General features: G+C 40.4%; 3 protein-coding genes across 3 annotated transcripts in view; 2 read left to right on the top strand and 1 right to left on the bottom strand.

The window, feature by feature from the left end:
• Positions 1–63: 63 nt before the first annotated feature.
• Positions 64–5,813, bottom strand: olfml3b (olfactomedin-like 3b). Its single transcript, XM_029775664.1, has 3 exons — positions 5,620–5,813; positions 2,505–2,790; positions 64–1,373 (listed from the first exon to the last, which is right to left on the bottom strand). Exons 1-3 carry the CDS (start codon positions 5,716–5,718, stop codon positions 589–591), a joined length of 1,170 nt encoding a protein of 389 aa, XP_029631524.1. The 5' UTR covers positions 5,719–5,813; the 3' UTR covers positions 64–588.
• Positions 5,814–6,309: 496 nt separating this feature from the next.
• On the top strand, positions 6,310–9,075 carry LOC115207991 (probable G-protein coupled receptor 25). Its single transcript, XM_029775665.1, has one exon. The coding sequence runs from the start codon at positions 7,338–7,340 to the stop codon at positions 8,448–8,450; it is 1,113 nt and encodes a 370-aa protein (XP_029631525.1). The 5' UTR covers positions 6,310–7,337; the 3' UTR covers positions 8,451–9,075.
• Positions 9,076–11,968: 2,893 nt separating this feature from the next.
• Positions 11,969–16,312, top strand: part of inavab (innate immunity activator b) — a 42,155-nt gene continuing 37,811 nt past the window's right edge. The window contains exon 1 of the mRNA XM_029775659.1: positions 11,969–12,090. The gene's annotated coding sequence lies outside the window, so the exon portion shown is untranslated. The remainder of the gene's footprint in view (positions 12,091–16,312) is intronic.

Here is a 16,312-nt window from a genome sequence, read left to right as displayed (position 1 = left end):
GTGTCGATATACTGTACGTTCCTCTTTTACTGTAACAACATAGAAGAAAAATAAGCTACACACTTTAATGCAAGTATTTTTTTTATTCAACAGAAAGGCATAGCCAGGAAAAAAGGTAAAAATGTGTGGTTTTCAGAAGTGCTAAACTGAGAGATATTCAGAAAACATACATATCATACAGCTGCATGTATTTACTTTAGATTCTCCATTCCACACCCTCCTAGATCTTTCTTGATGATCCTAGAAAATTTTCACAACAAGCAATACCTACAGTAAATGGATGCTTTTATATCACTGAACTGTTTTGCTGTCAGTAATTAACACAGGAAATACAATATTACCTTCAGAACAGTGCTGCAAAACCTTGTGCCGAAGTTGAACAAACCATGTTAGTAATTTTCATACCTTTGGACATATCTATGTTATTGATCTTTGCTCCAGGGAAGATAAAAGATTAAAACATTCCACTGAATATGACAGTCTGAAAATATGTTTTGTTTTTCGTCTACACAGACATTTCTGGGCTTTTACTCGGTATAGATGAGCGAAATCTCAAACCCACCTCAACACTAGGCGGCGCTGCTGAGCTCATACCTCCAGTTTCTTCTTCATGGCCAGTTTGTAGAGGATCTGGTAGCCGTCATCCCAGGCGTAGATCAGCTGCTCCAGCGGGTTGTACTTGAGGCTGGAGTGAGAGCCGTAGCGCTTGGGAAAGTACACTAGAGGTGCATCGTCATTGGTTACCATATCACTGACGTCAAAGACGCACTGGACGCGTGAGCGGCTGGGCAGCGCGGTGTTGTAGACCACATACACCGTGCCGCAGATGATGAAGGCGGCCTCTGCGTTCTCTCGCGGGCACGGCGTGTCCCACATCTGCTCGATGTCCAGCGTGTTGGCATCCATCTTGGCCAGAGAGATGTGCCTCTCAGTCTCCTTGGTGGCGTAGATGGCCCAGAGGCCCTCCTCATCTGCGGCCAGGTCAATGACCGTCTCCGGAGTCAGGCTGTACACGGGGACATGGTCCTGGACGGGGAACACAGCGCTGTCTGCCACCGAGCCATTCTGCAGGTTGTACTTGATCAGCCGAAGCTCCTTGCCTTCCTTCACGTAGTAGGCGTGGTTGTTGTAGACAGTGTGGCCGCTGCCTCGCCAAGGGGACGGAAGCTTCACGGTCTTGGCCATGGACGTGCCCTGGGAGATGGTGAAGTCCCGGATGGAGCCAAACTCATAGATGGTGTCCTCGTCTGTGCCGTTGAAGATGTAGACTTTGCCCGAGTTACTGCCCACATCTTTGGTCCACATGCCCTTTGGGCCTCCAACTCGCTTCAAAATCTTCATGGCTTTGATGTTAGAGATCATATCCCTGCAGTCTGGAAGAGAAATGGTAGATTCATGAGTTGGGCTAAAACCATGTTTTTTACATGGTAGTCAACATTACACGTCAGGTGCAGTGTAATTACAATGTACACATTGTTACACTCCTTACAACTGTGATACCTGTAATACCAATGTCATAAAACATACTACACCATACCATATTGATAAAGTTCAACCAATAGTAATACTGAGGGACTAGGTAAAGTTTAAAGGATAGTTCCATTTTTTATAGTACATTTTTTGTGAAGTTTAATCTTTTACGTGATCTGGAGTGGATTTCAGATGTTCAACCTGATTTTGTCAGAACATGCACCCCAAGTAGGCAACAGTACTCAGTTGTGTGTGGCAACATGTATAAGGATCACAGGAAATGAAACTTGATGAGTCACTGGCTATTCATCCGGCTGGAGTGCAACTAAGAGAAAATATTACAATTAAAGTGGTGCATAATTTAGAGTATGCTGTTTGAATAAGCATTGCATCTTTAGTCAGTCCTTCATCTACATATTTCATCAGAATGCTCTCACATCTCAGTACATACCTCCCATTTCCAAAACCTCAACAACCAAGTGTAAACAAACTATTTCCTGAATTGACTGCATTCAGATTGCTTTCTCTATGCAAATAAAGCGAACCATGCTGTTTTAGAGCAGAACAAAAAGTGTTAAGCACAACATTGAATGAAATCCACTTAAACTCTTTAATAATGGCCTCTGAGAGAAGAATAATGATATGAGGGAATATATATTTTCTAACCTACTTACATAACAGTACAATGGCTAAGACATTGTGGCCTTCTCTATCTCTGCTCATCATGTAGAAGATCTATTCAGGAACCAAGGCCTCATATTACCCCTACTGATGAGTTTACTTCATTTGTCCTCTCCTTTGGCCTATGCTATGATCCTCTTAGTAAGTAATCATGTGTACTACATGTGTGTCTGTCCTCCCAATATGTTATCATGTCTACAGCACATGTCATGGAAGGGCTATGTAACTAACCACTGCTCTATTCTGCCTCTTCCCAGCAGGCCTTTACTATAATCCTCACAGGAAGTAACCACCATGTGAACTACTTGAGTCTCTATCCCCCCCAGTATGTCACCACGTCTGCCACGTCTCACCTGTGGCCTTGGCGTACTTGGCCTTGTTCTTCTCCTTCACCACAGTCACCTGCTGCTCCACCAGCTTGTCGTCCACGTCCACGCAGGGCTGCGCCCCGTTCTGTGTCTCCAGGTAGTCCATCTCGCGCTCCACGCGGTCCACGCGCGTCCCCACGCTGTCTAGATCCGTCCTCAGCGTCTCCTTGTCCTTGTCAAGGGTCTCAATCTGGGCAACCATCTGCTGCTTGAACTCCCGCAGCTCGGTGGCGTAGCGGTTCGTCTGCTCGTGCCATAGCGAGATACGGTCCTGGTGGGAGAGGTGAGAAGAAGACAGTTCAAGCAGGTAGTGTAGAAGTAGTCCTGGAGGCATATGGGTTCTGTCCCTATTTCACAGGATGAATTAAAACCCTGTTCTCTGGGGCCACTGCCACAGTCATCACCAGTGTGGCGTCAGGCTCCACAGGGATGTCTCCTCTCTCCCTTACTGTTCCTTCTAAGTCTGGAACCTTTGGCCATCGCATTAAAGGAAGACAGAGACATTAAGTTAAGTGCAGGTTGAGGATCAGCTTTTCTGAGTGACTTGACTAGATTTGCACTCCAGTAATTGCAAGGGATGTATCAGCACGCAGGGGGTAATCTCAGTTAGGAGGGATTGGGAGTGCAGAAAGGTCAGGATTCGAGTTGTATTCAAGGGCCATTGGTGTGGCTAGGAACTAGGAAAAGACAGCTACAAATGCCACAGAAAGGGACAACAGGTGGATATAACACACTATGTGACAGGTTTGAAGTGGTATGCAGCAATATTTTTCATTAAAAAAATATTCAAAGTCCACAGTAGACTGAATTATCACCTGATAAATGATTTCAAGCAGACAGCTGCAGGACTGATTAAGGAGTCTCACTAAGGGAGATCCAACGCCAATATGAACTGAGTAATGACATTTCTAGACACTAGCCTACAGTACACTCTTAGAAATAAAGGTCCCCATAGGAGAACCCTTTTTGGTTCCAGGTAGAACCCTTTTTGGTTTCAGGTAGAACCCTCTGTTGAAAGGGTTCTTTATGGAACCCAAAAGGGTTCTACCTGGAAACAAAAAGGGGTTTTCAACTGGTTCTCCTATGCCTATGGGGACAGACGAAGAACCATTTTAGGTTCTAGATAGCACCTTTTTTTCTAAGAGTGTATATTCCACAACCCAGCCTTCCTTCCTGCTACTATGTCCCAAGGATTTAGGGAATGGGAAGAGAGAGGGCTTTGTAAAGTCTCTCAACTTTTCAAAGGATCAATTGTTAAATAATTTCAAGAAATCCACAAGGAATTAATTATATTCTAAACTAATTATTATTGGTACCTTTAAGTAAGGCAATTCACTGTTAAAAAAGGATTGTTCCAAAAAATGACAGAGCCGGTTACTCCTGTAGATAAGATGATTGAATTACTTTATCAAGAGGAAAACATTGGGACCGTTTCAAACTTTTATCACAATATCCTTAACATGCAAACAGTATCTTTAGATAATCTTAGGAACCCATGGCAGGGTGAATTACAGGTGCCGATATCAGAGGAGAGTTGGGGGAATATATGGAAAACACTATATAAAGCCACTACATGTCACCGAACAAGGGAGTTTTAATTCAAAGGACTATATTGTTTTTTTATGAGCCCTGATAAACTTAATAAAATGAACAAAGGAATATGGGGAATATCTACCCTTTGGGGCTGCAGGTAGCCTAGTGGTTAGAGCGTTGGGCCAGTAACCGAAAGGTTGCTCGATCAAATCTCTGAGCTGACAAGGTATAAATCTGTCGTTCTGCCCCTGAACAAGGCAGTTAACAGTAGCAGTTAACGGCAGTTCCTAGGCCGTCATTGTAAATAAGAATTTGTTCTTAACTGACTTGCCTGGTTAAATAAATAAAACATTTCAAAATACATATCTGCAACGTGTTGGAGGCAGTGTGGACAAATAGGTACTTCCTCACATATATTTAGGAAAATCCAGTCTTTTTGGTCTGAAATTCTCCATGTTATACAGGACATCATAGGGATTATTATTCAACCAGACCCATGTCATCTCCTACTAGGTATTGTTCCTGTGGATACACTCCACTCCTCTCCACTTAAATTGATAGATTATCTTTTAGCAGCAAGGAAATGCGTAAGAAAATGCAATTATTAAAAGATATGTGGTTAGGTCTATGCGGGAACTTGTTGACATGGAGATGATAAAATCAATCTTGCAACAACTTCCTGACATCTTATTCTGTCATTTCTGGGGTTTTGTTTGCTTGTTTCTATTATTTTTCTGATGTGGCTTTATCCAAATTGTATTCTTATTCTCTTGAAATGTTTGCTCTATACAACCAAAGATGTACCCTTAACATGTGAATCTCATTACGCTTCTTTGTGAAGACCACAAAGATATGTTGTGTATGTATTGTACACGTTCTTGATGTGCTCTCGAATAAAAATTAATGTATATAAAAAAAAGGATTCTCACTAAAACCACGTTAACACTTGCACCATAAACCTGAATTGGAAAGTATTGAATGCTCTTTCTCAGAACGACTCACTGGCTGGAAATGATCCGAGAGGTTTCTCCGAGTACAGTCGCTCAAAAAATAACTTGTTAGGGAGGTATTTATGCAGGTATTTATTTATGCAGTCAGAACACATATAGAGAGAAGCCAACTACTTTCCATGTGAATAAGAATACTAGAAAGCAAGATGGAGAATGGGATATGGGTACACATAGCAGTGGAGCTGTTTTATTGTACAACAACAACTTGAAGCGAGCCAGCTGGTCAGTCTTTTGCAGAGACCAACGTTCTAATAACTCCAGGTACAAGGCTAATACATTCTTTTTTAAATATAAATCAGAACACCACAGAAGTCACCTGCATACAAGATCTTCAAACTTCTATTCCCATTTGCTTCTATTTTGGGCGGAAACAAATTTATTGAAAGCATGAACTCTATACTTTCTGGGTGCAGCAGCAGAAACAGTCAGTCAATCTTTTTTCCTCAGAATCCCCACATCTGCATCCCATTGAAGGTTTCCCAGATCCCCAGAGAGTTTCCTTTCAGACTTATTCTGGAGCCCAGGGTCTGACTGGGAGCAGAAGAACAGTCTCTTACCTCAATGGCTAGCAGACGCCGCTCCAGGTAGTCCATCAGGGCTTGATGCTGGGCGTCAGCCAGGCAGGTCAAAGTGACAAGGATGAGAAAAACCCTCATTTTGTGGGAGGACAGGTCACCCTTTTCCTTGTTTGCGTGTCGACGGGAGGAGAGTGTGCGAGGAGGGGCCAACTTACGGTGTCCCTAACTTGACTGGAATGTTTTAATAAACATTCAGGGAGGGAGGAGTTTTGAACATCTGGTACTGCTGGAAACACACAGACTCTCTCGCCATTTCGTTTTTTCTTTCTCCCAACATAATTATTGTTGTCCACTGATTGCTAAACACCACATTAGTGATGTTTATAGGTCATTTTAGGTTGGGAGGTACTTTGTCATTTGCTTTTGTTCATTTTCTATGTTTTGTAGAGATTGAAATACATTGAAATGTATGATTGTTGTCTCGTATCACACTAAAATGCAATATTAAGAAGACAAGTTAAGGCAAAAATTATGTTTGCACATCTGTCACTCTTGATTAGAATAAAATATTGTTGTTTTTCACTCATATTAGTATTTTATTTCGTTTTAAGAAAACTCTTCAGCATTGATGGGAAGAAAATTCGGATGCAACGCCGAGAGTGGAGGAAAATCTTTTTGTCAAATAGAAGATACTTTCTCCCCTCTAATTTTTATTGGAACACTAACCTTCTCTTACATAACCAACATTCAACTAGCTCAGGTCAGGCTTAACATTTTGTAATTTCTTTCCCCCTTTCCTTTAAAATAGTATTATAAAATTAGTTTCACTATGTTCTATAACTGTTCATATGATGATTTGCATTTCTGACAAAGAGACAATTGTTCATAATTGTTCAATGACTATTGTCAGTCAAAATGAAACGTGGTTGTTAAATCAAGCCATCATTCCAGTTATGGTTTCCACAGCCTATGAGCACATTAAGTTCCCATCAAGTTCACATTACAGTAAGTTTTATCATCAAGTATACTTTGACTCATCTGATGAGAAGTCTGATTTATTCATGTGCACTGTCATTGGGTCTGGCAAGTACCATTTTGATTTCCTAATGCAAGTATTTTCTCATAATGAAAGTACAACAGTTTAGTGTTTGCTGTTTTCACACGTGACTCGAGAGACTGTATGAATAGTCTAAAGTTGATGTTCAATGTCATGTCTAGGTTCAATTTAATGATTGAAATGACTAATTCAATCAGTGGATTTGTTTTGTAATATGTACAAGATCATAATTCCAGCAGGCCTACATCAGCCCCTTGAATACCATAACCACATCATGCCCCTGTCAAATGTTTTTATTGTTTCATCTGCTACTAGAAGTCAGTCTTAAGCTGTTTTTGAATATTTTGTTCAAGTGCATTACCCAGATTGTATATGTACTTTTTCTTTTGATATGTTTTTATGTTTCTTCTTGCTGTACTTTTTGCCTGCATGTCTAAAGTGTTTCTATTTGAACTGATATGCAAATACACTAAATTATAAAAATCATCATTAGAAATAGTTGTAGTAATTTCTGTCAGAATATGCCAGATAGAGAGGTAGAAAACATGCCAATGGTGCTAGATGTAACAGAAGAAAATAGGACCTGGCAGTTTGTCTGTGGTTTTTAAGAATGTGACGCAAGATAGTATGTCTAGAAGTATTGAGCTTGCCAGCCAGACACACAAAGAGCAAGCAGCTGAGACTTTCCTTTGATCACAAAATGGAGACGTATGACAGCGACAAGTACTTCTACAGCAATGACATCCTGTACAATATTAGCTACGATCTAACCTACCTTGGGGAGCGCTCCAAATCCAGTCTTCCCTATTCTCACATCTACCTGCCACTACTTTATTTTCTCATGTTTTTCATAGGCTTCCTGGGCAACCTCTTTGTGATCACAGTCATGGGCAGCCGGGGGAAGAGAGGCGGCCGTCTGGTGGATACGTTTGTGGTTAACCTGGCACTTGCGGACCTGGTGTTTGTCCTCACCCTCCCTCTGTGGGCCGTCTCGTCCAGTCAGGAGGGACACTGGCCTTTCGGCAACCTTCTCTGCAAGCTGAGCAGCTACATTGTCACCGTCAACCGCTTCTCCAACATCTTCTTCCTGACCTGCATGAGCGTGGACCGCTACCTGGCCGTGGTGGGCCTCATGGACTCCCGCTTTCTCCGCAGCAGCCAGTGTGTGCGTCTCAACTGCGCCATGGTCTGGCTGCTATCCCTGGCTCTAGGTACCCCATCCCTGGTGTACCGTAGCATGTATACTCTCAACGGCAAACTCTTCTGTCTGGAGGATGAAGAGTCATCCTTCTTCCTGGGTCTGAGCCTGACCGTGGTCTTCGTGACCTTCGCCCTACCGGTGCTCATCATCATCCTCTGCTACGGTTCTATCCTGGCCCACCTGCGCCAACACTGTGTTGCAGCTTGCAACCCTCGCGCAGAAGCCCGACGCCGCCACTCTCTCAAGATGGTCTTCACCATAATCGTGGCCTTTGTGGTGTCTTGGCTTCCCTTCAACATCTTCAAGACCATCCTCATTGGTTTCAAGCTGTCTAGGGCCGATCTGAGCCTTGAGACCGAGTCTGTCTTGAATCAGGGCCTTACCCTCTCCTGCTGCTTGGCCTTCCTCAACAGCTGCATGAACCCAGCCATCTACCTATTCCTGGACCACCACTTCAGAGGGCAGGTGGAGAACCAGTTCCTGAGCTGCGTGGGAAAGCTTGGGCTGCACCAAGGCTATGCCTCGTCCACTGACTTCTACAACGGTACCTCAGAGAGCTGCGGCACAACAGCCTCCAGAACTCGTCTACAGCCACTTGACCAGAATGTCTGATAGCAAGGTCCTGCACCTTTTACATCCTCTTTGCAGTCCGAAACGTTAAAGGGTGAGGTGAATCATTTTGTGTTATGATTTTAGTTGTTATGTAATTCAAGCTCAGTGAAAGCATTCTCTGAAATATATTTGGTGGATATTATAGCTTCTCAAAATAAGTCATATTTTACATATCATAATTGTATATTTGATTATCACTGATAGTTTGAATTTAGGTTTTAGATTTTATTTATTCGCACCAAAGAAAATATTTGAAAGACAAAACAGTACAGATAAAAAAACTGGTAAAAACAGTGTGCAAGTGAGGTTGATTTATTTAGCTTTCTTTTTTTTTTACGACCAGATGAAATAGGATGGTCTTTTTATGTCTAAATATTTTTTTTATGAATAATTAATGAGTAGCCTGGTTATTATGATTGTTAAATTCATAGAAATATTAAATTGCAATTTGTTAACATTAACATTCATTTGTTAATGGTTCCTTTTTGCTGTGTGAATTTCATTACAACAATATTCAAAATGGTTGTCCATGTTCATCGCATTAGTAAGATTACGTTTAATGTATTATAAAACATTTATAATAAACAGTTTTTTGTAATAAATTAAGTGTTCATATAATTGGCAATTATTGCAGATACTTTTTCCCGAATAATGTCATAGTTTACTAAGTCTTTTTGCACTTTTACAATGGGCATTTAACTGTGTGTACTTTTCACAATAAAGGAACACAAGAATGAAAATAAAGTTGAAAGATTTTAGGTATATATTAGGCATATTGAAATAAAGCATAATAAGTAAGTAATGTATAACATTTCCTCATAAGTAGTTCCAATAATTATAGTATTGAAATGGTTATTTTTAACATAACTTCATAATTCATAGCTTTTATAGGCATAAAATGTTCACACTACTTACTGACATATTTAGAAGGAGAAACACTTCTCAGTTTATTTCTCATGTCACTGTAACTTAATAAAAACAGACTTACCAATCAAAATTGATCCAGAAGCTCAACATTGTTTTTATCTGCTTCCTCAAAATGATTGGACTTTCATTCAAAACAGTAGCAAAATGTTATCTGCAACAAGATAATATCCTCTGCAATTGACAAAACAGATACTCACATGAATGATACAAAATAAAACGTTATTATGACAAGTGTTTTTCGTATGGGAATTTGTTGGCTGATTACATGACTTGAAAGTTCAAATGTTCATTCATGCCCACATGTTTTTCAATTTCTTTTGCACTATGAATCATCCAGTTCCAAAAGGGCTTGAGAAACTTGGGTTAGATACCAGTCTGTGGGAACCTACAGCACAACTGTACTTCCACCAAGTTCCCTTTAAGACCTTTTAGTGTGGAAAACCCTGACCTGACCTTCTGTTCCGCTTATTCAGAAAGATGGCAGTCTATTGATATGGACAATGAACTTCACAGTTTAATGCTTGAAGTCATGTCATTTTTCAAGTCACTGAAATCTAAGGTATTACAAAGTATCAGGTCACTGAAAACTAAGTTATTTCAATTACATTAATTGGAACACGCAAGGTAAATCAAAACGCTTTACATTGCCAAAATAACAAGATCTCAAAATGAATCTCACCTCTAATGATTTTGCCTAGCAGATTCCTTATCTTTCGATAAGGAATCTGTTACAAGGATGAGGCTTCCATATGAATTGTTTCTTTTAGGAAACTCCTCTCACATTATAGTGACAGTTGTTTTATCTGCAGGGGAGAAACTGAGGGCCTCACCACGGACATGCTGAGGGCCTCACTGTTGGGACTTTACATTCTCTGTCAATCACGGCACCGAAATAAGAGGCATGATCCGTGACCCTTTAATCTCACTGCCAGGGACCGCTTTAGGTGACAGGGTGAGAGGCATCAGTCAGTTTCCGTTTGTGCTCTCTACGCGAGCAGAAATGAGAACAAACATTGTGTCGTTTTCTCATGGCCTTATCTGTGACCCGTTGGCACCTGGTGTACACTCAGTTGCTCACTATGAGAATGGTTGTGAAACCTGTTTGAGTTAACCTTACTGGAGGTTGACGTTTGATGCGTAATCATCAGGCCTAGGTGGTCCTTCAACAAGACCATTGCAAACTGAACATCTGATGATTGATAGATGATATCCAGATAGGCGTTTTAGCCTACACTCAATGGCAGTAGTGCAGAGGATGTGTTTACTTACATTTTGTGGGCAGAGAAAATCAAAAGAAGAGAAAATACATTTCACCTAGCTTACCCTCTAAAGGGAGAGTACAGATGGTGAGAAAACAGCCAGCACCTCAAAACAGTGATAAAATGGCAGTGGCAGCCTGTGGTTTTGTAGCATTTCCTTCACTGTAATTTGTATTCATTTTATTTCACCTTTATTTAACCAGGTAGGCCAGTTGAGAACAAGTTCTCATTTACAACTGTGATCTGTCCAAGATAAAGCAAAGCAGTGCGACAAAAACAACACAGAGTTACACAGAAACAAACGTACAGTCAATAACACAATGGAAAAATCTATGTACAGTGTGTGCAAATGTAGAAGAGTAGGGAGGTAAGGCAATAAAAAGCCATAGAGGCAAAATAATTACAATTTAGCATTAACACTGGAGTGATAGATGTGCAGATGATGATGTGCAAGTGGAGATACTGGGGTGCAAAAGAGCAAGAGGATAAATAACAATATGGGGATGATGTAGTCGGATGTGCTATTTACAGATTGGCTGTGTACAGTCGGGTTGGGCTATTTACAGATCGGCTGTGTACGGGGTACAGTGATCGGTAAACTGCTCTGACAGCTGAAGCTTAAAGTTAGAGAGGAACAGTACAGTTAGTCAGTCATCGCAGATACGGAATATCAACACCTAGATCAGACATTTACATAAATTGGGTGGATATTGGATATTTGGAAGCACATTCCATGTTGATATAAAGTAATCAAGGTGCTTTACCAAACTGCAAAAAGTAATAAGCAATGTACTCCTGACACCTAGCGTTTGTAGGCTACAGTAGGCATTCTGGTTTAATGTACTCACCCACTCACTCACTCACTCACTCACTCACTCACTCACTGGGGCTTCAAACGTCCACACTCCACACACAGTCAGTCACCGTACATTTGTGGGTATAACTTTATCACATAGTCGCCACTCTATTCTATATATTTCAATATATGTGAAGCCAACAGCTGGCATTAATTACACTGAGGATCTGATCACTGTCGGTAAATTGCTCTTTGATGTGATTGAGAGTCGAAGTTCTTAAGAAAGAAAAAAAAACTAAAGGTTGGGATATCCCAATAGTTTGGAGATTTGGGGGTGCATTCACTTTTTTAACTTCTTGCATATTAATTTGATATTTTAAAAGTATTACATTTAATTAAAATACCATTTTATTAAAGCATATCCGTTGTAGGGGAGATCGTTTAACTTGTGCAAAAGACAGTAAACTCACTCAAAGTGTCGCCCCTACTTTCGGGGACTGATACCATGGCCCATTCCCGTTGCGACGTCCCTCTTCAGAGTACGTAAGAAGCAATACTTCTACAACTTCTGGAAAACGTGGATGAATGTTGATATGGACATGCAAATAAGTTGTTCTACGCCCTACAAAATTGGATATTTGACATATAGCATAAGAAGGTATGGTTGCTACTTTCCTTTTCGAAGTAAACAAACAACTTTTCCATCGCATTAAACAATGTGTTTTTTTTTTTACGAGAGTAGCGCAAGTTTTAGCCATAGCACAATGCTAGACCAAGTTCTGCAGACCTTGACTATAATAATGATGCAAAATTATTGTACGCGTTTTCATAATATCCTTTACTTTGTATGCAATAATGTATAGGCCTACATTTCCATGCAGTAGTGTTTTTGTTTTATTTGTACTTTACCACTGCCCAACTCCAACTTTTGTTAAGCAACTGGAAAAATTAACTGTTTACACTTGAATCAAAAGTGAAAAGTTATGGACAGAATACTTTCTTACTGAGGTGGTCCCGTGACGATAACTTTGCAGATTAATGAATGAATGAATGAATGAATGAATCATTGAATGGTAAATGTTAATCCTCCATGGAACGTTGTCATGGAGGATATAGTAGGGCAATTCCACCGTAACAGAGTGACGCTGATACTCCGAATTTACTCCCTTTAAAGGCCCAGTGCAGTCAGAATTGTGTGTTCCCTGTGATTTTTTTTTGTTCTTGTATCATATTGTACAACAGCTGATATAACGAACACTGTAAACATGTGGAAATTGTTTTATCAGTAGCTAGGTTTCCATCCAATGGGCAACAGATTTTCATGTGAATATTCTAAAATCCGCATAAAGAAAATATGCTAATTTTCCAAACTGACTTGTTGCTGATAAATCAGTGTGATGACAATGCACACAATGTACTTTTTCGCTTAAGTTTTCATATACTGAATACAAAACTAAAGTTCAATGTGATACCATCGCATTTTCAACTCTACTAATAGTTTTGTCAAGCTGTTGCGTTAAATAGCAAATGTGCCTACACTGGTCTTGTATAACAAAACGCATAAGATCTCCTTATCACAGACCTTATTTTCGGTGTTTATTCAACCCCCCCAAAAAAACGTTATTCATTTTCTCCTATAGGCTTTGTCCAACGAACCATGGCGGGTTAGTGCTCACAAAGACTGCATTACTATTGCTCTTTATAACTGGGCCCAAAATCTGTCTTCTCCAGCAGGTGGCGTTTAAAAAAAAGAAATTGCTCACCAAGCAAGGAGTTTTTGGTTGGAGGACAATGTGTGTAGCGTTTGGAGAACAAACAATATATGTACAGGCTTATTTGATCAAAAATAAGTTGCATAATGATTAAGTTGTTATGAGTGTACTGATATAAGTAGGACACGTGACATCCCGGTAACTTTGAGAAAAACGCTTTATATCGGAGTTGTGCCTGGTCGTCGATAGTTACCACAGCCACAAAGTCATAAACCCCCCATATTTCTACGTCACTTATAAAAATGTGATTTTTAAACCTAACCACACTGCTTACCTTATGCCTCATTGTAAATTAACCCCAAAAATCACATTTTAGCTTCTATACATTTTTATGTAATAGCCAATTTGGACTTTGTGGGAACTAGTGGAAATCGTTGTGCCTGCTGTTCACACTAGGGCCTGCACGAAACCAGTATCGCGATTCTCGTTAGTATCTTGGCAACGCAACAAAACACAAAGCTAATTTAACGTATTTAGGAAATCAGCCCTAGTGTTGCAAACAATGTTGTCATCCAGAGTCGCATTTATTACCCCTACTATATCCTCCATACAGAAGTTAAAAAAAAAATGTAAACCCATTTTTTTTCTCCCCAATTATGTGGTATCCAATTGGTAGTAGTTACAGTCTTGTCTCATCGCTGCAACTCCCATATGGACTCGGGAGAAGCGAAGGTCGAGAGCCATGCGTCCTCTGAAACACAACCTAACCCAACTGGTTCTTGACACAATGAACATCCAACCCGGAAGCCAGCCGCATCAATGTGTCGGAGGAAACACCGTACCATACCTGGCGACCTGGTCAGCGTGCACTGCGCCCGGCGTCGCTAGTGCACGAAGAGACAAAGATATCCCTGCCGGCCAAACCCTCTCTAACCCGGACCGGGCGACGCTGGGCCAATTGTGCACCGCCCAATGGGCCTCCCGGTCGCGTCCGGCTGCGACAGAGCCTGGGCTCGAACCCAGAATCACTGGTGGCACAGCCTTAGACCACTGCGCCACCCGGGAGGCCCAGAAGTTATTTTTTTAAGGAAAACTTTATATAACCTCAAATTGTATTAGTCACATGTGCCTAATACAACAGGTGCAGACCTTACAGTGAAATGCTTACTTACAAGCCCCTAACCAACAATGCAGTTTCCAAAAAATATGGATAAGAATAAGAGATAAAAGTAACAAGTAATTAAAGAGCAGCAGTAAAATAACAATAGTGAGACTATATACAGGGGGGTACCGATACAGAGTCAATGTGCGGGGACACAGGTTAGTTGAGGTAGTATGTGCGGCTCTAACATTTTCACTGTTAGAGCCGCCAGTAGAGTATCTGGTCAGTATAATGGTTAATCTGTGGCTCTAGCCAACAACTCGCAGATGCTGTGCGGGTAGGCTAGTCTACATGATGTGGTTATTATGGATAAGAGCGAGAATGTTTTTATTTGTCACAGCAGTCAAGCATCGATCATCATGTCACCAGAATAAGACCCTTGATATTTATTTGAAAGGAGCATAATAAAGCTAATCACCTTGCACTTTCATCTCCCTGTGAAATTCATCATAATTTATTTCATCTGTAGCCTAATAATCTGCATGGTTTCCCGAGTCGTAGTGGGAGGGACCACACACACCATGTCATCACGTGTCTCCAAGTTTACTTCTATATGTTTACGTCAATATTTACGCATAAAGGCGTTTCCATCGCCAATTCTCGCATAATTAATTTTACCGACAAAAGATGTCGAACGAGGAAATTATCTGTCTGCATTTATACAATTGTTTCCGGAACTTCCTGTTTCCTTCACAGCTGTCATTATTATACATTTTTTTGCAGTATCTTTATTAGCATTTAAACTGTTAATGGAAATCGTGATGTGTTTATTTCCTGAGAGTTGCTGGTTGAAAATACAATCAACATGGGACCTTGTAATCAGGTTTGCATGGGCAGGAGTTTCGGCTTTCCATGGTGACGTCACCATGTTGTAAATTGGTTAATAGACAAAGAAAGTTCCAATCTGCCATAAACTGAAAACTCGCTGTTAATCTCCGCACTCGGACCACTCCCAGACCATCCTAACAAAATTCTTCCTTGAGAAATATATTTTTTGGGCTATAAAAGCTTTTTTTGCCTATTTTTAAAGGAAATCTATTACAGTAAGGTACTTAATTGTCACCCAGAAACTATTTGATATTGATATAAAAATGGCTGCATTGGGCCTTTTTAAAAGTATGCCAAACAAAAATAATTTATTTCGAAGTTTACTAAGCTAACATATGGAATTGTCATACCATTGATCATTTAGTTATTTAATTTTGAATTTAAGGACCCCTGTAGGTATCCCCCCCAAAATATATATATATTTTTTAAATATATATCTTTTAAAATAAAATATATATCTATATATTTTTTTTATATAATATTGAATTTGGCATTTACTACTATAGCCCATAGAAACGCATTGAATAACACATTCATAAATGGCAAAGCAGACAGTCAAAAAATAATTCCTAAGGAATCATTTGTATTTTATTTCACCTTTATTTAACCAGGTAGGACAGTTGAGAACAAGTTCTCATTTACAACCTGGCCAAGATGAAGCAAAGCAGTGCGACACAAACAACAACACAGAGTTACACATAAACAAACGTACAGTCAATAACACAATAGAAAAATCTAAGTACAGTGTGTGCAAATGAGGTAAGATTAGGGAGGTTAGGCAATAAATAGGGCGTAGTGGCGAAGTAATTACAATTTAGCAATTAAACACTGGAGTGATAGATGTGCAAGTAGAGATACTGGGGTGCAATGGAGCAACAAAAAAAACAATATGGGGATGAGGTAGTTGGATGGGCTATTTACAGATGGGCTATGTACAGGTGCAATGATCTGTGAGCTGCTCTGACAGCTGATGCTTAAAGTTAGAGATATGAGTCTCCAGCTTCAGTGATTTTTGCAATTCGTTCCAGTCATTGGCAGCAGAGAACAGGAAGGAAAGGCGGCCAAAGGAGGTGTTGGCTTTGGGGGTGACCAGTGAAATATACGTGCTGGAGCGCGTGCTACGGGTGGGTGCTGTTATGGTGACCAGTGAGCTAAGGCGGGGCTTTACCTAGCAAAGA

Source organism: Salmo trutta, chromosome 14, assembly GCF_901001165.1.
Source record: "Salmo trutta chromosome 14, fSalTru1.1, whole genome shotgun sequence".
NCBI classification, from domain to species: domain Eukaryota; kingdom Metazoa; phylum Chordata; class Actinopteri; order Salmoniformes; family Salmonidae; genus Salmo; species Salmo trutta.
Note: the sequence above shows the minus strand (reverse complement) of the source record. Positions and strands in the feature narration are given on the sequence as shown.

Coding starts and splice junctions, on each gene's coding strand:
- LOC115207991 (XM_029775665.1), top strand. CDS start 7,338: ATGGAGACGTATGACAGCGACAAGTACTTCTACAGCAATGACATCCTG.
- olfml3b (XM_029775664.1), bottom strand. CDS start 5,718: ATGAGGGTTTTTCTCATCCTTGTCACTTTGACCTGCCTGGCTGACGCC. Junction 2,791..5,619: donor GGCGTCTGCTAGCCATTGAG/GTAAGAGACTGT, acceptor CTCTCCCACCAG/GACCGTATCTCGCTATGGCA. Junction 1,374..2,504: donor CAAGTACGCCAAGGCCACAG/GTGAGACGTGGC, acceptor TTTCTCTTCCAG/ACTGCAGGGATATGATCTCT.